At 27.4% G+C, this 24,892-nt stretch overlaps 2 protein-coding genes across 2 annotated transcripts; both read right to left on the bottom strand.

The window, feature by feature from the left end:
• Positions 1-54: 54 nt before the first annotated feature.
• Positions 55-21,110, bottom strand: LOC114122313 (uncharacterized). Its single transcript, XM_050205395.1, is given in 23 exon segments — positions 55-1,198; positions 1,357-1,672; positions 1,729-1,872; positions 1,942-2,142; positions 2,213-2,389; positions 2,447-2,703; positions 2,781-2,901; positions 3,073-3,222; positions 5,430-5,674; positions 5,998-6,313; positions 6,384-6,527; positions 6,607-6,807; positions 6,865-7,041; positions 7,108-7,364; positions 7,433-7,571; positions 9,987-10,255; positions 10,346-10,661; positions 10,731-10,874; positions 10,943-11,143; positions 11,234-11,410; positions 11,485-11,741; positions 11,825-11,968; positions 20,831-21,110. Coding segments are annotated over 22 exon segments (4,593 nt in total). The 5' UTR covers positions 11,928-11,968; positions 20,831-21,110; the 3' UTR covers positions 55-917.
• On the bottom strand, positions 4,938-8,157 carry LOC114122306 (facilitated trehalose transporter Tret1). The gene is made up of 8 exons (XM_027984925.2): positions 7,827-8,157; positions 7,433-7,571; positions 7,108-7,364; positions 6,865-7,041; positions 6,607-6,807; positions 6,384-6,527; positions 5,998-6,313; positions 4,938-5,674 (listed from the first exon to the last, which is right to left on the bottom strand). The coding sequence occupies exons 1-8, from the start codon at positions 7,935-7,937 to the stop codon at positions 5,418-5,420; spliced, it is 1,602 nt and encodes a 533-aa protein (XP_027840726.2). The 5' UTR covers positions 7,938-8,157; the 3' UTR covers positions 4,938-5,417.
• Positions 21,111-24,892: the final 3,782 nt, after the last annotated feature.

The raw sequence follows: 24,892 nt of genomic DNA, 5'->3' as shown, positions 1-24,892 counted from the left end.
AGTAAATGCAAATGTGGTTATAAATTGATGTACTGATTATACAATAGACAATAATAAATAATTCAACTAGAACTTTAATAAAGTTAATTAATTATGATGACAATTCAGTAAATATCCTTGTTTATACATATTTAAGAAGGAACAATATTAAGGCGTTATACAATCTTGTCTCTTTTGAAAAACAAATAAAATATACATTAAAATCGGATTATTTTACAAGTATAAAATAACTCATATATAGAATCCTTAATAAAATTTAACCAGATTTATCAAGTTAGCAATGAATAACTCTTCAATTGATTAAACCAGCAGTTCTCAACCTTTTTTCATTCACGTACCCCTTGACCTCTCTCACCACTATTTTACGTACCTCATATTACCAATTTAGAATATAAATAAACGAAAAATAATTTTTTTGCGTACTCCTTAAGATCATGACACGTACCCCTAGGGGTACGCATACCCCAGGTTGGAAACCGCTAGGTTAAACAATGCTATAGATATGTACACCAATGCAATAATTCTTTGTTTATTATTTTAATTTAGAAACTCACTGGTGGTACATGGTGAGAAATAAGTATCTTCTTGATATGCAATAAATGATTGCATAAGCAATTAAATATAAGTAAAAATTATATAAATTAAAAACATAGGTATTATGATATATTTTAATTTAAAAAGATCTGTTTATAAAAAAATAAAATTAAAAACTGTTGTAACACATCGTAAACATTAAACTATTATATAAATTTTAATATAGATATACTTTTAAACATTAATTAAAAATTTCATTAAAAATAAATTGGACATCAAAGAATATTCTAAATTTATAAAAGTTTTTTACAAAAGTAAGTTATCTTTTAAAAAAATTATAAAGCTAATTAATGTAATAACTTTATAGACAAAATAAATATACATCACAGCTTAAGTAGTTGGGTGTAAGGAAAATGTTTACATCCAAAGTTTTTTGGTGATAACAGTACAGATTATGCACTAAGCAACAACTGAATTTCTTCCAATGTCTTACCCTTAGTTTCGGGAACAATAAATATCACAAAGAATGTGCCCAATATACAAACCAGAGTGTAGAGCCAGAATGTGTTGTATAAATAAATAAGAGCTACCAATGACGTGAAAAATTTGGTAGCCAAGAATACAAAGAACCAATTTGCCATACACACTATGGAGCTAGCAATGCCTATAATAAACATAAATTTAAAGTATAGTATACAGTTTTTGGTGAATATTTAGTTCATAATAAAGCTGTTTTACATTTCATCAGTATACTATCCAAGATACTCAAAACACTTAACAAAATTATAGTAAAAACAGAAGTATTTTGAAAGTACATCTTACCTTTAATTTGAGCTGGAAATATTTCACCCATTAACATCCATGGGATTGGACCGAAACCAACTGAAAATAATATTATGAATACGCACAACGACAGTAATGGGATAAATCCAATTGATGAAACGTCATAATTGTGGTCCTTCGCATAGAAAAACCCACCAATGAAAAATGTACAAATTCCCATTGCAACAACAGAATATAAAAGTAGAATCTTTCGTCCCCATTTATCAACAACAAGTGTTGACACATACGTAGACAAAACTGCCATTATACCAACAATGACTGTAGATGCATTTGAACTTATTGAGCTACCAGTTGCCTAAAAAAAATCAAATTTTCAATAATAATAACTTTTCAAATAACAAAATCATTTACATTAAAGATAGTTGTGGCATAGAAAATAACAGTGTTACATCCCGTAAACTGCATAAAAACCATAACCCCAAGACCTAAGTATAGCCCTCGCTTAGCTGGTGTAGTTTTGAATGCTTCCATGACTGGAATTTTTTCTCTTTCGGTCTTTAAACAAATATTCATTATTTATTAATTACTACATACATAATTATTAAATTATGTGAATGTCTGTACTTTAGCCAAAGACTCGTGCATTGCGTTTAATTCTTGGTCCACCTGACCAAAAGGTCTGCGGAAATATTTCAATGACAATCGAGCTTGAGCAATGTTTCCTTTTGATAGGTAGAAAATTGGACTTTCTGGTACTAAAAACATCAAACATAAATAGACCACTGGAACTATTGCACAAGCAATAGATAGACCAAATAAATCTAACTGTAAAAAAAAAAAGAGCATAATATTGTAGTTAAAAAGTATAATGAAGTTTTATATTGTTAAAACTTACATAAGATCCTAAGACATAGGTGAACAAGATACCTGAAAATACTTGTAACTGAAAATAAGTACCCAAAGTTCCACGTATTTCTTTATTAGCTATTTCAGAGGTGTATTGCGGTACTATCACAGAGTATGAGCCACTAGCAAATCCAGTTAGAATTCTACCAACACAGATTATTGCCACCTTAAAAAATCATTTTTATATAAAATTTAAATCTGATTTAGAAATATAAATATTTACAGAGTTAGCATATATTATCATCTCCCATCCAAAGAGCGCGGGGACAGTCAATATTATCATCAGACGTTTACGTCCCAATTTGTTCACTAGACTACCCACAAATGGACACCCAAGCATGGCACCAAGTGGCATGCATGATGCAATCCATGAAACGTCATTATCAGTAATCTGAAAGCCATATTGGCCATTTTCCATCATTGGACCGGCTGGAGACGTCCATCCTAGTGTTGTGCCCATAATGAACCCGCCAATAGTTACTATGGTCACATGTAATAGTATTGTAAAATTAGTAAAAAATATATATACATTTCATTTAGGACTTTTAAAGACCTACCAATTAAAGTGGTTAAATATTGAGTTCTGTATTGTGTTTTTTCACAGCCTACATTATGAGGCAAACTTATAGTTTGATATAATGTTTTGTCACCAATAGGACTCTGTTCACTATACACTTCCTAAAACAATTAAATACATTTGTTAATAGTCATCTGTATGACTGAATGACTTACATTACTTATTTTCACAATACCACTAATAAACTAATAAGGTTTAATGTAATTGAATAAAAGAAGCACAATAGAAACGACTTTGAGGAATTGAGAATTTGTTTGTAAAGTGTATAATACCTTTAGCGGTGAAATTTTATCTTGACCATTTCCATTCTTGTATATTCCATCTGATCCTTCGGCTTCATCGGACGTTAAAGTGTTCATAATTAAACCGGAAAGGACGATTTTTAGAAATAGTTTTGACAATAATAATCCTAATAACAAATATCGTTACTTATTGCTTTTCAAATATTTTAACTCAACAGAACTACATAATTGAAATCGAATAGAAAAGTTTAGGAAACCCAGTAAGTCAGAACTTTGAACACGTTTAAAATTTAAATAAACGTACCCAATTCACAATTACATATTATATTATATAATATGTCTATGGTAATTCACAATTTTTTTATGATAAAAATATGTTATCTAATCAACATTCAACAGAACTTTGGAGTTAGGACGCGTTCCGTTTTGAATAGTTTCAGGTTTGATACATAAGAAACATTTTAGTATTTTACTATTTTAGTTTGGTTTGTTCTTACTCGTCTTAGGCCTTAGGTTCTTTTAAATTAAATTTATCATGGTATTCTGTATTATATTTTCGTAGTACCGTCGTTGTTGCACAACAGTGAACAAAATATTTATTATATAATACTTTATAATTATTTTTTTTTTTTAATTTAATCTATTCTGTGGTAACTGGTATAATAGACTTATAGTAGACAGTGATATTGTAATTATCATGACTCAACTACAGTCGAGACAATTATTTAATATTTATAAGTCTTCACTCTTCCATACGACGCTGTCAATTTGAATTTGAAAGAACCGTTTTGTTCGTTAATCGTCATCATAAAGCTAAAAATAGTGTACATTCGAATGCAGCTTGTTTAAGGTTTAAACGTAATAATAATTATATAATAAGTAGCTCGCTAATGGCTATTAAATATTAAATAGAGCTTTTACGTATTCATTAATATTCTGTGGAGGTATAAGCAAATCATAAATTTTGTAATTTGATGTTAAAATTTAAATTAAGTTTGTATTATAATTATTAATTTATTGGTTAAAAAGATAAATCATGTAAAATCACGGACTAAGATATACCTATATATATCTTAGTCCGTGTGTAAAATGTATAATATTAAATATTAATCACTCGGGCCCCTGTAAATACTCTATTACGAGGTCTATTAGTTATGACTTAGTACTTAGTAAAGAAGTAAATACATGATCTTGTGCACATCGAAGAGATAGATAAACAATGCTAGTATTGTAAATTATTATTTAATTGTTATTACTATTTCCTAGGACCAAGGTTACACTTTGCCTAGTATTACAGTGGTAGGTACTTATTGAAATTTTTTATAGTAGAGACAGGATTACTGAATTTCACACAGAATAAACTATTATCAAAGAAACATAGATCGGTTGATCATAAACTTATACAGGTCACATTACATAACAGGTCACTGTGAAAGTTGCTTTGATTTTATGAGGGCAGGGTTCTTAACAAAGACATTTTATACAATATTATTTAGGTATTTAACTGATTGATCACTAAGCATACTCCTTCCATCGTTTTTTTTCATTTATTACTATTTTATAATATAATTAAACAATGTATGTAACACTTAGGTATAATGAAAAATTCCAAAAATTGTTTTTTGAGTTACTATATTATTTATTCACCTTGTATAATAATACAATTATATTGGTGTGTTTGGCTATTTTTAATCAATTTTAATTATTTTTTTTTTAACTATTATAAAGTCTTTAATAGTGATATTTAATTGTGACATAGTTCTAATATTAATTGTAGTTTAATTTATTTTAAACACATTTTCTTATTGTACTTGTAGTTTCAGTGCAAATTGTAAATATTATTATAATAATAAAAGAGTATAAATAAGAACATTTTCATAAAAAAAAAAACAAGATAGGTACTCATAAAATGTATACATTAATATATTAAATTACATACATGTTTTTATACAATAAAAGTCTTGAGGTATCACAGATTTAAATTGGCACACTAATTAGAAATACATTAATAATAATAGGAGCAGTGGATAATATATTTAATCCATGGAAATGATCCAAAGATTGGAAATTTAAGCTAAAAACTAAAAAATTTCATCACATCAAAAGCTTTAAGATAGTCAGTATAAAAATATAAGTAAAATAATAAATATTAAACTAAAAAATTTAGGTAATAGAAAACATTTTAAAACCATTTAAACAGATCCAATAATTAAAACATACTAAAACAGGTAAAAAATTAAATGTTTGTTATTGTTAAAAACATGCAAATATTTTTATAAATAATCATACATAATTTTATAATAATAATAAATGATGACTGGTGGATAAATAATATAAAACTGTTTAATTTTAAAGTTCAAATATTATGTAATATATTATTCATAGACGTCATTATGATTTTCTGTTAATAGTGGAATAAGATCAGCTCCAAGCAGTTCTTGAATTTCTTCCATGGTCTTGCCTTTGGTTTCAGGCACAATAAACACCACAAAGAATGTTCCCAATACACTGAATAATGTGAATAGCCAAAATGTGTTGTATAAATAAATCGCAGATACCAATAATGTGAAAAATTTGGTAACCAAGAAAACAAAAAGCCAGTTTGACATGCAAACTATTGAGCTAGCAATACCTATAACAAAAACATGATCAAGTAAAATTAATAATTAATAAATAATGTAAGTTTTTTGAAAAGTATTGTTTCCCCAAAACAAAAATATATATTTATAAATTATATTTATTAAAATTAACCATCAATTTAATACATTCTGAGATACACACTTATTGTAAAAATATTAATAAAAAATTAAGTTTTCATAAATCTGAAATCTAAATTAATCATCATTTTGAGGAATATAATTAGTTAGTCCACATTAAAAGTTAGTGTATGTAAGTAAATAATACTACATTATATTGTCATAAAATCAATATTATATCTTTAGATTTAAATAATACCTTTAATTTGAGCTGGGAATATTTCACCCATTAACATCCATGGGATTGGACCAAAACCAATGGAGAATAATATTATAAATATACATAAAGACATCAATGGAATAAATCCAATATATGAAATATTGAAATTGGATTCTTTTGCATAAAAAAATCCACCAATAAGGAATGTACAAATTCCCATTGCAATAACAGAATACAACAGTAAAATTTTTCGTCCCAATTTATCAACAACTAGTGTAGATACATAAGTAGATACTACAGCCATTATGCCAATAATAATTGTGGAGGTATTTGATGAAATTGAACTCCCAGTTGCCTGTAATAATTAAAAATGGTATAGAATTATTATAAATAATTAAATTTAATGAATTTATGAATAAATTTACATTGAAGATGGTTGTAGCATAGAATATAACAGCATTACATCCACTAAACTGTTGGAAAACCATAACTCCAAGACCCAAGAACAATCCTCGTTTAGCGGGTGTAGTTTGGAATGCTTCCATGATTGGAACTCTTTCCCTTTCAGTCTAAAAATAAATTTACTGCATGCTTACTCCAAAACTAAATAATTATTAAAATGTGTGAACTTATGAGTGTGATATGTACTTTAGCTAATGCACTCTGCATGGTATTTAATTCTTGATCTACACAATCAACAGGTTTACGGAAATATTTCAGTGATAACCGAGCTTTTTCAACATTTCCTTTCATAAGATAGAAAATTGGACTTTCTGGTATTAAAAACATCAAGTATAAATAAATCACTGGAATGATTGCACAAGCAACAGATAGACCAAATACATCAAGCTGTAAAAGAATGTAACATTTAAATTAAGAATAAAACATAACATTATAAAGACTTACATAGGATCCCATGACATATGTGAACAAAATTCCTGCATTAACTTGTAATTGAAAATAAGTACCTAAAGTACCACGAATTTCCTTTTCAGCTATTTCTGAAGTATAGAGAGGTATAATAACAGAGTATGAACCACTAGAAAATCCAGTTAAAAATCTTCCGGCACAAATCCATACCACCTAAAAGAATTATATCTATATTAAAAGTTTTAATTAAAATTGGTTTAAAAAAATATTAATATTTACAGATTTAGCCCATATTATCATTGCCCAACCAGCAAGTGTAGGTATGGTTAACATTATCATAAGATGTTTACGTCCTAATTTGTTGACTAGACCAGCCATAACTGGACATCCAAGCATGGCACCAAGTGGCATGACTGACGCTATCCATGAAACATTTTCCACAGTAATTTGGAATTTATATTGGCCATTTTCCATCATAGGACCTGCAGGAGCTGTCCATCCAAGTGTCGTACCCATGATGAACCCGCCAATAGTAACTAGTCATATTAAACAATTAATTCATTTTTTAATGAAGACTATTATAATTTTCAAACTTTTAACCTACCAATTAATGCGGCCAAATACTGATTTCCTTTTTGAGTTTGTACTTGAGATTCCATGCTCTCAGCAGCAATTCGTTGAGCTGTTGTTATAGATTTAGGAACTGTCTTGTTAACAAGTGGACTTTTTTCACCATACAAGTTCTGTAATTATTGAATGCCCAATTTTTTTAATACACATTTTTTTTTTATGTACAAAACATAAATAGCAAAAAAAGAAAATGAATATTATTTTTACTTAAATAACTAATTATAATTAAGAAAGCAATTAACTTTTAATATAAACTGTCCATTATCTAAAATATAATACACATGTTAGCTAACAATAGTAATAACTAAATGCAATAGCCAAGAATTAAAACAATTCCTTAAAAATAGCAGTAATAATATGTATAATACTTTTGATACTTCAACTCCATCTTCATCAATGATGGGACGTCTGAAACTAGTAGCAACATAATTGTCATCATATTCACATACTCTACTACTTTCTTCAAATATATTATTCATATTATGGTCTATCTCTGTACATTTATCGTGTAAAATTCAAGTGTTTCATGAAATTTCATTAAAAATTGGTACCTAGTTAGTATCTAGTATTTACGAAGTTATCTATGACGAGTATGATGTTATTACAAGTTTTAAATTTTAAATTGACCAAAAAGTGCAGTACCGCCAGTACCTACTGCTAAGTCAATGTCATTGATTTAATTATTGTTGTTTAAATAATATATTATTATTATCATTTGTTTATGTAATTGATAACACGAGAATCGCCGAATAATGATAAGCGTTGGTAAATAGTTGTCGACTCGACAAGTTGCATCACGTTGCATGGAACATAACAAGAACATATTATGTTGCTAGTCATAATACCTACGGCGTTAGTTTATGGGCATATTTTATATTTTTTGTGGTTTGTACACTAATAATGTCGAAAAATGTTATAAACGTCTATATCGGTGACTTTTCAGAAAACTTGTCTTACTTAATGTGGGGCATCACCACTAAACCTTTATACTTTAATAAATTGTAAACCTTATGGGAATCGGATGTAGTGATTTTGTCTTTGTCTTGAGTTTGTCTAACACTAACACAAGTGTGGAATATATGAATTAAGACGTATTTTCATAATTTCATTCCAACGTACTAAACTTACCGAGTGATCTAATGAAATGATAAGGATTGTAAAAACAGATATAAATTTGCCGTTAAGACTACTTTAGATCGACTGTCCCACATTTTTGATTTTATCCCAACCCCATAATTATTTTTTTATTTATTAAAAGACATTAATAAGCTGTACACATAAAATAATACAGTAAGTATTTAAGAAAATAAGTTAAAAATTTGTACTGGCAGATTTAAACTTACTTTTTTTTTTAATTTCGTATAAATTATTGAATATAGTCATAAATACATAATATATACTTATATATTATTATTTACTTTAATAGAATGTATTCTCAAATTATTCGATTTTTAAAAAAATGATACATCAAAATAAAGTAATTATAAAAATATATTACCTAACATACTTGCTGCACTTGTGAGTTTAAAATTACAATTATTTAAAGGCTCCTATCTATAGCCTACTAAAACTCGTTTACGTATCTATTTAGATCCATTTCATGTGCCCGATACTTATGCATCTCATAATACGAGCTATAGATTTTATATTTATGTTTTTTTTTCAAATTTATTAAAATTCGTTGCATAATATAACGTGGACATCGTAATAATACGAAGTGAATTATGAGACGTAAGTATAACCATAAAGGTTATCGACGAATTCATAAGATTTAAATAATAGAAATCGTGTTTATTCAATAAAGATTTTATTTCTTTATTGGTAGGTACAACATAGTACAATCATATAATAAATTAAAAACTTAAAAAAAATTAAATAAGTAGGCACTTATTAACTAATATTGCATTAGAATCTTATTCGTTTGGTTACACACATTTAGCATAATATAAAATAGCTAGTTATTCCAAAGTATCACAGATTCCAATCACCAAAACATGTCAATGTCCAAGTTGGTGGTTTCAACAGTGGTTATCAAATCATGTTTGTGGTGACTTTACACTTAAAAAAAACATAAAAAAAACATAAATCAAAAATTAATATAATTGATCAGTTTGATAACAATGAAATGATTAAGTATATGTTCATAAATAAAATACAATGATATGATGATATAAAAATTGATAAATACATATCTGTCAATATAAATAATTTTTTAGTTGATAATGTTTCTCATTGTCTAAGTTTAAAAGTATACATCACGATCACAGCCATAAGTCATATTGTGCTGTAAGAAAGAGACAATGTTTACAAGTCTGCCTTCCAGAAACTATAGTCGATAATGATTTCACTAATGATTATTCAATAAATAATTGTCTATAAAAATGTAACATCTTTCAACAGATGCAATTATCAATTCATTTGTATAAATTAACGATTTATATTATTGATTCAATAATACAATCATGTTAATACTATTCGGGAAGGTAGAGATGGAACGTGTTTCTAATCCTTTAGTAAGGTCTAATTTAGTATTTTCCTTTGGTGTCGATGGAAACATTGGCATGTGTTGGTGGTGTGAGATCGTTGCCTCCGCCGAGCATTTCTTGAATTTCATCCATCGACTTGCCTTTGGTCTCAGGAACAATGCAAATTACGAAGAACGTACCCAACACGGAGAAAAATGTGAATAACCAGAATGTATTGTATATATGAATGGCAGATACCAACGACGAAAAGAATTTTGTGACGATAAAAGCGAAAAACCAGTTGGCCATACAGGCGATCGAGCAAGCGGTACCTAAATAATTAAAATCAAAATATTAAGTACATTGTATATATGCAATATAATGTATATATTGGAAATTATTAAAAATAATGGGTAATTTACCTTTGATTTGTGCCGGGAAGATTTCACCAATCAACATCCATGGGATAGGACCAAAACCAAGAGAGAACAGAACTATGAAAGCACACATGGACACAAGTGGAATAAATCCAATTGATGATACATTATATTCGTTAGCCTTCAAGAAGAAGAAACCGCCAATTAACAACGTACAAATTCCCATAACAATAATTGAGCCCAAAAGGAGAATTTTCCTTCCTAATCTGTCAACGATCAGTGTAGAGATATATGTGGCAATTACCGACATAACACCAACGATAATTGTGGACATATTTGGTTCCATTGCGCTTCCAGATTCCTATAAACCGGAAGTAATTTAATAAATAACTAAATAATTTAATATTCGATAAAATATTATATATTTTACTTTAAAGATATATGTAGCGTAGAATATGACAGCATTGCATCCAGAAAATTGTTGCAAAAGCATAACTCCAAGACCAATAAACAAACCGCGTTTAGCTGGAGTTGTTTGGAATGCTTCCATTATCGGAACTCTTTCCCTTTCAGTCTGCAATTAAATATTTACGGATTATTAGCCATTTTATAGAGGATTCCTATTAATATATAATTATATACCTTAGCCAATGAGTCTTGCATTATAGACAATTCTTGGTCCACTGTGCCATATGGTCCGCGGAAATATCTCAAAGATAAACGAGCTTTTTCGACGTTTCCTTTCATGAGATGGAAGTTTGGGCTTTCGGGAATTAAAATCATCAGAGCCACGTATACGATTGGAATAATAGCACAAATAAGAGTCAAACTAAATATATTGAACTGTAAACATAATAATAATATAAATATTATTAACAAATCAAATATTCCAAAGAATATAATATTATATTGTATAATATAATATGAACTTACATAAGATCCTACGATATAGGTGAATAAAATTCCTGCGGTAACTTGTAACTGGAAGTATGTACCCAAAGTACCACGAATTTCATTTTCGGCTATTTCAGAAGTATACAGAGGTACAATTACAGACAACGATCCACTGGCGAACCCAGTCAAAAGTCTGCCCGCACAGATCCATGCCACCTAGAAAAATCATATTTTGTTAATATGTGTCTGTACTAAATATGAATATTTTCCATATATTTGTTTGTACTTACAGATTCCGCCCATATTATCATTGCCCAACCAATAAGTGTTGGAATGCACAACATTAACATCATGTTTTTACGTCCCAATTTATCGACTAGGCCAGCGGTAACTGGACATCCAAGCATGGCACCAAGTGGCATACACGCTCCTATCCACGCGAGACTCTCACTTGAAATAATGAACGGATACTGATTGTTTTCCATCATTGGACCGGCTGGAGCTGTCCATGCTAGGGCTGTACCCGCGATGAACCCTCCAATCGTCGCTATATTAAATGGATGAAATGAAATATTAAAAAACGTATTCAATTGATTTGTAAACATTTTTATTTTTTATTTTAGACATTACCAATAAAGGCAGCTAAGTATTGAGTCCACTTTTGGTTTCCAATTCGTTCTTGTTGTTCTTCAACCATCGCTCGCTGGGTCATGGCGATTTTTTCTAAAGCCATTTTTTAACGAGACTTTGTTGATACTTTTTTAAATAATATTTCTATAACAGAATAAAATTAAACAATATTATTATTTAGTAAAGAATTTCAAATCAAATAAATTACAAAAATATCAGTCAAGATTTAAAATTCGACTGATTGGTTTGTTCTTAGACAGGTATTTAAAATTTTAATTAAATAATTTTAAATACGGCTCATTTATCTACATGCCACTAAATTTGTAATACAATAAATATTAATTAACTGTATTTGGCCATTATAAATATGGATCATTTTTATACCCTGCACGTGCGTGTAAGCCCAGCTACATGTATAATAATATATTTGTAAAATATTGAAGAAATTTCAAGTGGGATCAGACCCCTCAAATACGGCCTTGCCTAGCAAGATATGTTGAGTTGTAAAAGTGGTAATCAATAGGCAGCGACGAGTTTTTGTGAAGATAGATACCTAGTCGGGTAATGGTCAATGGATAATACACTAATATTATCTAGTATTTTAATATTTTATGACACGAACATAAAAATATGGGGATAAGTGTATTTACATCGGTTTTAAAGAGGTGGGTAATTAAGCGGAATAATTAATTTTACTTCTGACAAATTTCAAATTTACCATATTACTGAGCCCTGCTATGATGGCGTAGACGATAAACGCATATCTACAGTTCACACGAGATATGTTATACCTACAATACGTCAATAGGTACCTACTCTGTAGTCACGAAAATTGCTATTAATCATTATTATGCCTTGCTGTTGTGAAGCTGGACATGTGTAATCACTAATAAATAATCATACTGCATATTGTATACTATAAGATAAATTTATAAAAAGAATTGTTTTGATGTTAAGTAAGTATACATTTATATATGACTCAATTTTCATTCAAACATAGGTAAACATAATATCAAGTTGCCAAGCACCAATCATGATAGTAACCTAATCCGTTATATCTAATATCTACACCATTTGTAAATATGTATACATACATAACATAGCTAGGTATATGAATTTATTTACAGGCCGGTATTTTTTTTTTTTTAATGGAACAGTAGTAAGATTTTTAGTTTATATATAAGTGTATAGTAAATTTATATATGTATATAGTAAAATAATAACTAATAATATACAACATCATAAAAGAACAATATTTTTCTTATAACAAAGTAAAATTAAAATAATTAACTTTAAAAATACCGTGTACCTAGAACAATTGAACTTGTAATTTTCTTTTTTAATTATACAACAATCACATAGGCATTCTCGTTTTTCTCATAATTCTATTTTTATACTCGCATATTTATCAAAATTTTATTAATGTTCGATATGTCCAATAAATGTGAATTTACAATTTAGAATTATTATGTGAAAAACATGTAATTTAAAACGTCTTATCTGCTTTAATTAATTGTAATACAATTTTTTATCGACAACTATTGTACATACGTATATGTATAAGAGCCGAAAAACGTGAATGCATTAATAAAAAAGTGTTTTGTAAAATATGATTCGTGTAAATCATATTAATCGAATATTATTTTTAATATACTTGAACAACAAACACTTAAAACTTTCTATTATATTATATATTTAAGATTTAAGCTTATTCAATATATATCTAATTAGCGAGCGCGCGTTGTGTTAATTTGCGAATATGAAAATTCGCAAGAAAATTGCCGATATATCAATTGAATAATATTGTACTTATATTATATGTTAGCTCAACAGTACCTATCTCGGCATAAAACATAAAAAACACTGTTGGAATTATTTTGAAGGTCATTTAAAACGTCGTAATTCAATAAGATAGTTGTGATGCCAAAATAAAAAATAAAGAATAGACAATTTTTTTTTATTATTATTTTAAAATGTATTTTATAGTGTTTAGTCCTCGTTCTATATATTATTTTCGAATGAAACTAAATTTATTACTTTATGATTTAGTTCACACAATATATGATGTTGTTCTATTTAAGTAAGTTTTGAATTATTCAAAAGGATTATTTATTATACTTATAATAATATGGATAAAGATACCTATATAACGAGATGGATTTCATAATTATTATTTATGTTTGTATAATAATAAAACAATATAATATCATATAATACGAAAGGAATATTGACTTCTTAGGTCAAAGTTTAAATGCAATGTTTACATTTTAATAAGATTTATGTATTGATTTAATTTTCAAACAAGTTTTCGAATAAGTACCTATGTACACTAACATAATATTATGTACTTTTATCGACGTCTTTTAATGTATAATATATACAAATAACGTATGTACCTATACAGTAACGAGAAAAATATGTGAATTGACGAGACTCAATGTCATTATAAAAGAGTGCATCTATACGAAAAATATATGGTTTAAATTTTTAAATGTTAAAATATTAGAAAAAATATGACCACCAGGAAATGGTTTTTTATTATATATTAAATTATTTAAATATTATTTTTGACAAATTTAACGAACCGCATAGCCGATTGTAATTATTGTGTTTATGATTGTGGAAAATTATTAATTACAACACTGGGTGATTGTAAAAATAAAATTAAATTAAAATTAAAATTAGAAATACAGTTATTAAATAAATGTGGCGTAGGTTCACCGGCGAGTAATATTATTTATTATAATAGAAATATACAATCTTATACATCATCGCAAGTACTTATGATTAATAATCATGGCCCTTTAAGTGTTAATTCATTACATAAAATTTGTAACATACCATTAAAACTCAATTAGACTACCTATGTAAATTTACTATTACGCAAAATTGTAAGACTTTAAAAAACAACAAGTACTTGATGACTTTAAATAAATATTTTACTAATATATCAATTGATTATAATAAGTTAACATCATTAAATTTGTTTGAAAATAAAATGCAATGCGTTCAATTATGCATAATAATAAAAATGTTTCCTTGAAAAGGTAGGTATATATTTTAATTTTGTTTTCGTATTAAAAATTAATAAAGTATTCCTGCTTCAATAAACTGTAAAATATATTAATAAATAATTATTGGTAATCTTGACACAGTTGGATTTTTCTACAGTCTTCAATTATTATGAAATATTATAAATTAAATTTACTTCAATTAATATAGTGCATTGATTGACCTGTGATGATTGTATTCTTACTTGAATTTAAAATATTGCTAATTCTTAACTAATAAACTTATCATAATCATATACTGATATACTTATCTTTGAATATTAACTATATAATTAAAAAATACTATTCTGGTTAATTCAATACAAATGTAATAATAATTAAAACAAGAAAATTATTTAGATTTAAAATGTAAAGTACATTACTTACTGTTGATCTTTATAGTATTAACTTTCGTGAGGTAGTTCAATGGTTGAATGAACGTATTTAGTGTGCATTGTCAATTTTAAATCAACTGTTTATAACCATAAAAAATAAAATCGTCGTATGCCGTACGGCTTAAGACACTAATTTAGATTAAAAACTGTAATTCTTTATAATTCTCTTTTTGCACAATAATTTTGCATATTATCAGAAATTAATCCCAATATTTATGACTTATATTTTAAATATTATCTTTAGCTAATGCAATATCAGTTAATATGAATTTCAAGTGTAGTTTTTTATTGCACTAAATTAATCAATAAAGTTAAAACGTAAACTTATCTATCTCATAGAATTGTCAAAACACTTAAAAAATTAGATTGTTTTTCATTTATGCATTGCAAATAGGGATTAATCAATCTAATCTTAGCCTTTTTTTAACGCGTGCTAAATATGATAGGATAACACCCGATTATATGGTTGGTTATGGGTTGATGTCTCTACATATAGTTATGGTACAATATATTATAATGATTACCTATAATATTATTTGCATGAATTAAAAATAATTTTTAAAAGAAAAATGCTAATATTATATAACATTTTACCTACCTATTTTTAACAATTTGGAATTTAAAATACTTGCTTGAATTATTTTAAGTTCACATTTCTTTCTAATTAATATTTAAACATATAAAATTCATCACTATAAATAATCGGTTATTTTCAAAAATGTCTTTAATAAAAAAAAAAAACATTCAATTTTAAATGTAATTAACACGGATAAAATATAAAAAGGTAAATAGTTATTCCTCTATACAAATTGTATTACTAATAGTAATCTATAAAAAAAATATATATTTTAATTTCTTATTAATTTTAATGATGTAAACATAAAATAACTAATAATGGGTCTTAAATATTATATTAATTAAATTGTATAGTACAATTTATTTGAACTAATTCCATTATCATTAAACTCGTGGTAAATTAATAAAATAAATTCAACATCTAATAAACAATACAATATATGTGATAAATATTTAAATAAGATGGTGACCTCTGAGGGTTAAAATAAATAATCATTATTCCTATATGCTTAAAATTATTCACTGTAATCCTTGGGTAACTGTATATTATTGTGATAATATTTTTATGGTAAGAGTTACTAACTGTTCTTGTCGATTAAATAAATTCTAAAATAATAAAATTTAAACATAAAAATAAGATGAAAATTAAATTTGTATATTGTTATATACTATAACCAAAATATTAAATTGTATTACCTTTACTATCGCATTCACATATTATGAAGGAAATGTATGGAGAATAATAACAATATTATAGTTACATAATTAATCATAATTATTCATAATCTTCTAAAATGATAAATATTTTTTTTTATCGACCATGTATCGAATGAGTTCATGTTTAATCTACCTAAAAAAACAAAGTACATCGAAAACGGAATAATAGGTATACCTCGCATTTTTATAAGCATTTATTATAATTTTTGTATTATAATTAATCAAAAAAATCTTAACCACAAAACGTCCTTACCACGAACAAATGCTCCAAATAATTTAATTATTTTCGACTTAAATGAAATATTGTATCCTAATAATTAGACTTCAAAATAATTATGATTAAAATGTGTCTACCTATTTTGAGGTTTCAAGTACAATTAGTGTTTTTAAATCACAACAAATTAAACGTGTGAATAATGTATAATTATAGCAAATTGAAAGCTTTCAGCATTAATTATTTAAAATATAATTTCAGCAATATTATAAAATAATAAGTTTAGGTATAATATATAAATATTATATAAGACAAACAAAATATATTTTGACATATATGTTTCGATTTGCGCAGTTGGATAGCAAAAACTTTACTTTCCTACCTAGTGTTATTTTATATTTTGTATAGATACCAATTTTAGTGTTAATTTGTTATTATTATTACTTGTTCAATAATATTTAGCGTGTTTATTCAATAGACTATTAAAATACTTCGACACGAAACCACAAAGACGGAACTCAAATGTGGTAAAACCAAGCGGAAATATTTGTAAATGATTAGGCTATCTTCTAGAAAAGAATAGTAATTATTGCTAATTAGTTATACAGCAGACTTGCGATATAAAATATAATATGAATAAATATTAAAAAATGTTTGTACTTATTATAAATCGAAAAATAGAAGATAATTATGATGTATTTCGGCGTACATATTGAGTCAGTCATCGACCCATTGCAGCTAAGTACAACGCAACCAAGGATGTCATCTTTACAATAAACAGTCGATGTTGAAAAAAAACCCAAGATAATATTTTACAGGCATATTGTGTGCAAATGGCGTCGATTGTTTATTGAAAGAGAAAGATTTTAACGACAGGTGCAGTACAAGTACACGATATTTTGAAATTGTACTAACTACTAACAATAACATTTTTTTGATAATCCATAGGGAAAAAGATAACTACCACGCAATAAATAAATAATACGCACATTGTGTATGGTGTACCTACCTATGAAGAAACGGTAACGTCAAACAACTTTCCATTGAATAATTGGTATAAAATACGCTGCGAGTAATGGAAAATGTGTAGTATGTGTTCCATATGGATGTCAAACATATTCCCGGTAAGGCAATATAGATGTGCAATTATTCATTTGGCCGAGACCAAAGGATTTCATTTCTGTTTAAGCTGCGCGCAAAAGTGGCGTTCGGATAAAATACAATGTTATATATTATTAGCCGTAAAGATTGCAGTAGGTAATATTATGGGTTATAAACTATAAATAATATAATACCTATATTTTATACGGTCTGCGTTTGAATTATTTGAATTCCCGTGTCAACAGCAATTAGTAACACGATTTTCATGTAAATATCAAACTACTTATTTTCGCAATGTGCCACACATTGCCATATACAATGTGCCATACATTGAACCTATACATGAAAAACCAAGAAATCATCGTTTAGGTATGTCTTTGCAGAACTTGATATCAATGAACCTGTGTATCGATCACGGTGAATGTTTAACGATTCGACGAGGGTCAAGTTCTATCGCAGGCATTATTATAATATACAAGTATAATACCTAGCCTATGTCGTCGTCAATGATCTAATAGTCTAAATATGGCTACTTAATAATTGTTCTGCATCATTTGCTAATAAATTAAAAAGAGTTGAAACCAGTAATCCTTGAAATAAGATAATACGTACTACCGAATTATAATTTTTTAAATACCTACCTCTGGGAACTGCAATGTTATTATGTAGAGTATTTATCAAATTGCATATATAAGTAGTTTATATATAATAATGTTTCATTGCAGTATTATAATCGGGTATATCATTTTTTTTAAGTATAAAACATTTTATTGTTCAACAGATGGAATATAATTATATTATAATTACATAACAAACTTCCTGATGACGTATATTTAACATTTAACACTAATTTTAAAAAATGTACTATAAACCATATAGGAACTATTTATTATTGATGTTAATGTGAATATTGTATTGTTTTGATTACAGTAAATGTAAATTTATACAAAAAAAAAAAAAAAAATCACGGATTTTAAAAATTAAACTACAAATCATCGAACGAATGTTTCGCTGAAGTTAAGAAAATATTCTGCTGATTTTTATTGTAGGAAACAATTTTTTATAAACACACAAAATAGTGGTTATTAATAAAGTAATAACCTACAATAATTCTAATTATACGATCTATGCTAGAATTACGCCCATATGCTTTAAGTACAAATAAATTACTTTTTTTCCCCCATAATATATTAATATTTTAAACATTATTACTTATATCATATGTTAATGTTAATTGTTTTGAACGCTATATTTTAATATGATTACCTACTATAAACAGGTAAGTTAGAGGTATAGTGTATACGCTTATACTAAAGTATTTTTAATAAATTTTACTATACAAACGTGCAAACATAAATATATACTATTTAATCATACTTTTTTTTTACATCAGTTAGTAGCTAGTTAATTAATTTTGTTGTTTTTTTATGCGTTCTATTGCGTGGAGTTTACAAGATGACTATATAATGTATAATATACATAGGTACCCACCATAGACGAGGAAACTAATACTCTTTGCCTATTCAAAATATTTGTAAAGGACTTTTGGAACAATTGATTTAAACATGTATTCAATTTAATAGTATAGCACATTGCACGTACGTGTTGCGTTAATGTAAGTATATATTTATACCTACATGTTTTTTTAAACAAAAATTAAAAAAATTATGAACGATTCACCTTTTATTTAAAACATAAAATCATCTTATTGTACAATAGGTGGAATATAATTACATAATAAACTTCCTGATGAATATTAATATTTAACACGATTATTAAAAAATGTACTAGGTATATAATATTTGTATTGTCATCGATGTTAACATGAAAATTGTATTGTTTTGATTACAGTAAATCAAATATAAAAGAATCATTTCTATGCAATGAACTTATATCTACTTTATTACAAAATATTGTATTACTTTTCTCGAAATATTAATTAGTAAGTACCTACATATTATAAATTAGAACCTTTAGATTTTAAAGCAATTATGATATACAAAATACTATTTATAGTATAAAGGAATTCATTAAATTTTTATTAATTTACAAAATAAAGATTTTATTCATTTTAAAATTTGAAAGGCGGAAGTACAATCGTTCTAACATTTTATCAAAGCTTTCAATGCGTGCTTTGAAACTAAAGAGAAATAGAATAAAGTTACAATCTAATTGTTAATAAGAAGAAAATATTGGTGAATTTTTATTGGCTATACGTGTTTTAGGTCGTTAATTTGTATAATAATGACGCATTTTAAAGAAAACGATTACATCAAGCTTATATATAAGTAATTATTTATAAACAATAAACATGAGTATTTTATTTGAACAATATATGCACTTCTAGTGTTAATTAATAATTTAATATCTTATGTATTGAAGCATATACATGAAACGAGGCACCATAAGTAGTTAAAAAACATATAATAATGTAAATTGTAATTGTAAACGGACTTCCTCATAATTTATTCAAGAGTCCTCGAAGTGCCCGATGCTCAGACCGAATAGCGTTGTTGATATCAACTTAAAAGTATCAGTATTGCTAAGATAATTGTCTAATTGTCGTTAACAGCACCCATAATATTGTTGCGTTTATTTTATTACAAATAGGTACTAATCGGTTTAGAAACTTTGGAATACTTGGAACAATTTCATAGTTCCTAAATCCATCGAAACCTACAAAATTATTGGTTCTCTACTTCACTATATGAACGAATAAAAAATAATAAGAGTCTTTGAAATATTATACTTAGATAGGTACCTATAATTAGTTAGATCCTACAGCTATACCTATTATTTATTACGTTCGTACGATTAACTAAGCCGTCGACAAGAGTAGACAACAAATCCAATGGACAATTTTTTTTTTTTTTAAACAAACCATCAAACGAATAATAATAACTGTATGATATAATTTAGGATGTTATGTTTTTTTGAAATTAAATTATAATACCTGATAAATAATGCGCTTGGTACGTTGCGATTCGAAAACGAGTTGCTTTATTGTCGTATATATATCGTATTTGGTCGGGGAAAAAGGTAGCTGTTGGTTTAGGCTCAAAATTTTCTCTCGATTGGATCTCGTGTATAGTCAACTTGATCGGATCGAATAGAAATCAGAAATCCAAAACCGCTTCTTGTGGTAGTCTACCGATTTCGGGCGAGCCAAAATGAAAAACTGTCAACCTTCTCGAACCGCAGTCAACACAGAACTAACTGACTAGTCTGCCATGTCGTGGCTTATATATATTGCACGCGCTCGTATATCGGCGTCGCCGTCACCGTATTTTCTTTCTCGCTTCCCCGTAATCTAGTTATTATTTTATTATTACAGACCCGACGAGATATCTTGTACACGGCGGCCTAACCTTCCTCGCAAAACCACTCATCCGCCTAAGCTTATACCTCCTAGACCTGCCCCACGAATCCGGAATCAGGAAGCACAGTATAGTTTCTTGGGTTTTTAATACGTTTTATATGGCATTTCATTGCAAAGAAATGTCATCATCGTTGTACACACCGTATAACTTATAAATACTGAATTATATTATTTTACTACGGAATACACATTTACTATAGGTATATATTAGTAATCGTTTTCCCACCGAGACGAAATGATATTTTTGATATCTTCGCGGCGCCGCTGCAGGTCTATATTATATTCAATATAATATAACTTATCTTATTTAATAAATTAATAATATGGACAAGCAATTTCGTCGTCATTTCATTTTTTTTTCAACCAGCATTGAAAACAGGTAGATGTGTATCGCACAGTGACCCGTAATTTATAACACAGTAGTAATATGAAGTACCTATATATAATATGTATTTTACACTATATACCTATATTATACGACATTCATCAAAATCACATAAAAACCAATTGTGGTACTTTACGAATTTTATTATTGTTGCTACTAGCTGTCGATAAAAAATATTTTATAAAAAATACACAAAAACGCACATCAAAATGATTGAACCGGCCTTGGCGTGCTCTGCACCCCGCTACGCGTGTACCTATCTACATAATATATTTTACATACAATAATAAGTACTCTGCCGCGAGAATTTAACCTATCGGAGGTACATAGGTATATACAAATAAAAAAAACCGTTCAAGACTCCAGCACGCAATGTATTTTTTTCACCTGTACGCAGAGATACTATCGATCTCATTAGAATCTTTTCGAAATCCTGCATTATGTATATTATACAATTTTGAGTACACATAACCACATATAGGTGTAAAAGCGAATGTTTTGACAGAAAACGTGACATTTGATCAGCGTGTTTATCATTGCGATTAGTTCCAAGATTGTAACCAATTTTTGAACAATTGCGGCATAAATCATTTTAAGAATACTACTGAATAATGAGAATTAACAAAGCACCTATAAGGAATTCAGACGGAAAAATCTATTCATACTCGTATTGTAAATTGGCTGCTTATTGATGAGTTTTTGCAGCAGCGAACACAACCTAATGTAGATAATACATTTTATACAGATATAATACAACTATAAAAGTATATTAAAATATATATTACTTTTCTATACAATAAATTTTATAATAATACATTGTATTTTAAAAGTGTATGCAAATTATATTCATATTAACTATATTAATATTAAAATAATTAGAACAATATTAGAAATAATTAACAGTTTGTTTAATTTAAACAAATAAAACCTCACCTTGTATTGTTTGACAAACAATTTCTTATCAACACTTATTATACTCATTAAAAATGTATTGTATTAGATATTTTATAGCGTTTTATTTATTTATTAGACTTCAATACTATAAGCATCGACAATTTAACGGACGTCATTATTTCAACTTATCGAATAAATAATCCAAATCGTTGACTTTTATCTTTTCCAAAAACACTATCCACTTGGATCACTTGTAAAAATTGCATCCGATATAATTGTATATTATAATGTTATTGTAAATGGTGACCATACATTTAAAAAATTAAAACCAACTTAATTTTGTAAACACTGTTAAACTAAATTTATACTTGTATCTTCGTGTATTATAAATATTATATCACAAATCAATTGCACTCCTATCGAAAGTTGTAAATACACTTTTTATCAAAGACGTTCTACCTTTTTTAATTATTGTCCATACACCTCAACACATTAATAATACAGATAATAATAATAATAATCTTTGTTTATCATATATTACATGTTGTGTACTAAGTTCATATTTTCATCTTATAATGATAGGTATACTGACATATCATTGGAGACGAGTTAGTTAAATAATACGGTTAAATTGTCGCTCGAGGATAGCGGTTCCTCTCAATATAAATCGTTCATCACTAATGGAAGGGACGAGTGACATTATAAGGTCACGTAGAAACACTAGAAATTTACAATTATTTGTGACAATGGAGCACAATACGTGTGACATTCTCGTGTACCGCCAGAGACAGGGAATGGCTGAATAAGGAATAAGGGTTAGGTTAGGTAACTCTCTGTCACCAAGGATAAAGCTAGTTTTTTTTGGAAACGCAGAAGCCTTTGATGAAGCCGCCAGCTACTCTGTAAGCTGGTCGAGTAGTATTTTTCACCAGTATATGCGTACCAGCTATATTAGAAACATCAAATCCTATATATGAACGACAACTGAGGCTTTTTCATTAACAAGATATACCAATTATCAGTGTTGTGTTTATTTGAATTCGAGTGTTTAAAGTTTTTTTAGTTTGCGTTGCCTCATTCATTAAACTACAACACAATATATATAAATATATACAGCTACGATTAAGGAAAGGTGCATGACCGTAATATTCTTTATACTATTATTTTAATTTATATATCAATGGTATACTACGATGTACTTGATCATATTCTAGAATACACGACATGACCTCGAGAGTCCTACGAAGATCAAGAGGAAGGCAATTGCCTAAATTTAATCTGTGTATCTGGTAGTCAATCACATTCTTCAGCACTTGTAAGTATAGTTAAAAATCCTCTAGATCTGGCCATTTATACAATACTTATGCCCTTGATTTTTACACTTAATTTACATTTCTTTTTTTCTTACGTTTTATTTACATATTTTTCATTAATATTATATTATAATCGTCAAGATGTTATTAGTTTTGTTGGCATAAAAAATTTGTTCAGTTAAAATGTTATAAATAATATCAAGATATCATTTAAACAATGATCTGAACATTTTATTAAGTCTATTATTTTCTGGGGAAATAAATGAAAAAAAAAATGAAAAAAATTCCTAAGTAAGTAAAGTAAGTTATACATTATATATTTATTTTCATTCACTTAATTAAAATTAAATTATTAATCAATTTTTTTTTGGGTGGACATATTTTTTCGTTACAAGTCAATCATGGAATACAAATGGGATACAAATCAATAATGGATATTTTATTACTGTTTGTACCTTAATAATATTATAGTTGTATAGAGTCTAGACTAAAGAACATTAAGATATGGATGACCGGCCGAAGGTAATAAAATATCAAACACTGTCCTATGAAAAGTACCTACGTATATAAATATGATATATTAATATATATTATAATCAACTCATATTTCTAGAACCATATTTATTTTATTTCATATATATGATTTGATTAATAAAGGTTTATAAAGCATGATGGACGATGGTTAGTTACAAAACTCACTTTTTTATTTATTTAAAACTACTTGTTTTAAAGGAAAAGCAACGCATATAAAAAAAATTGTTTTACATGCGTTTATGACGTACACTTCGATAAGTTGGCAACTACAATTATTATTTACAAGCGAAACTTAAAATCGTTATTAAAAGTATTGTATTTCGTTAACGAAAGAAACTGATGACAATTAAATTAATTAAAGTATTAAAAAAGAAAACATGATAATAATATTATTGCATTAAGCAAACTACAATAATAATTAACTGGAAAAATCTAAAACTTCTATGTAATTTATTATATCGGTTTTCGATAAGCTTAATCTTAGAGACTAGAGTTTATTTTATTGCGTGC

The sequence above is a fragment of the Aphis gossypii genome, chromosome 1, assembly GCF_020184175.1.
Source record: "Aphis gossypii isolate Hap1 chromosome 1, ASM2018417v2, whole genome shotgun sequence".
In the NCBI taxonomy this organism is placed as follows: Eukaryota; Metazoa; Arthropoda; class Insecta; order Hemiptera; family Aphididae; genus Aphis; species Aphis gossypii.
This window is presented reverse-complemented; position numbering and strand designations above follow the sequence as displayed.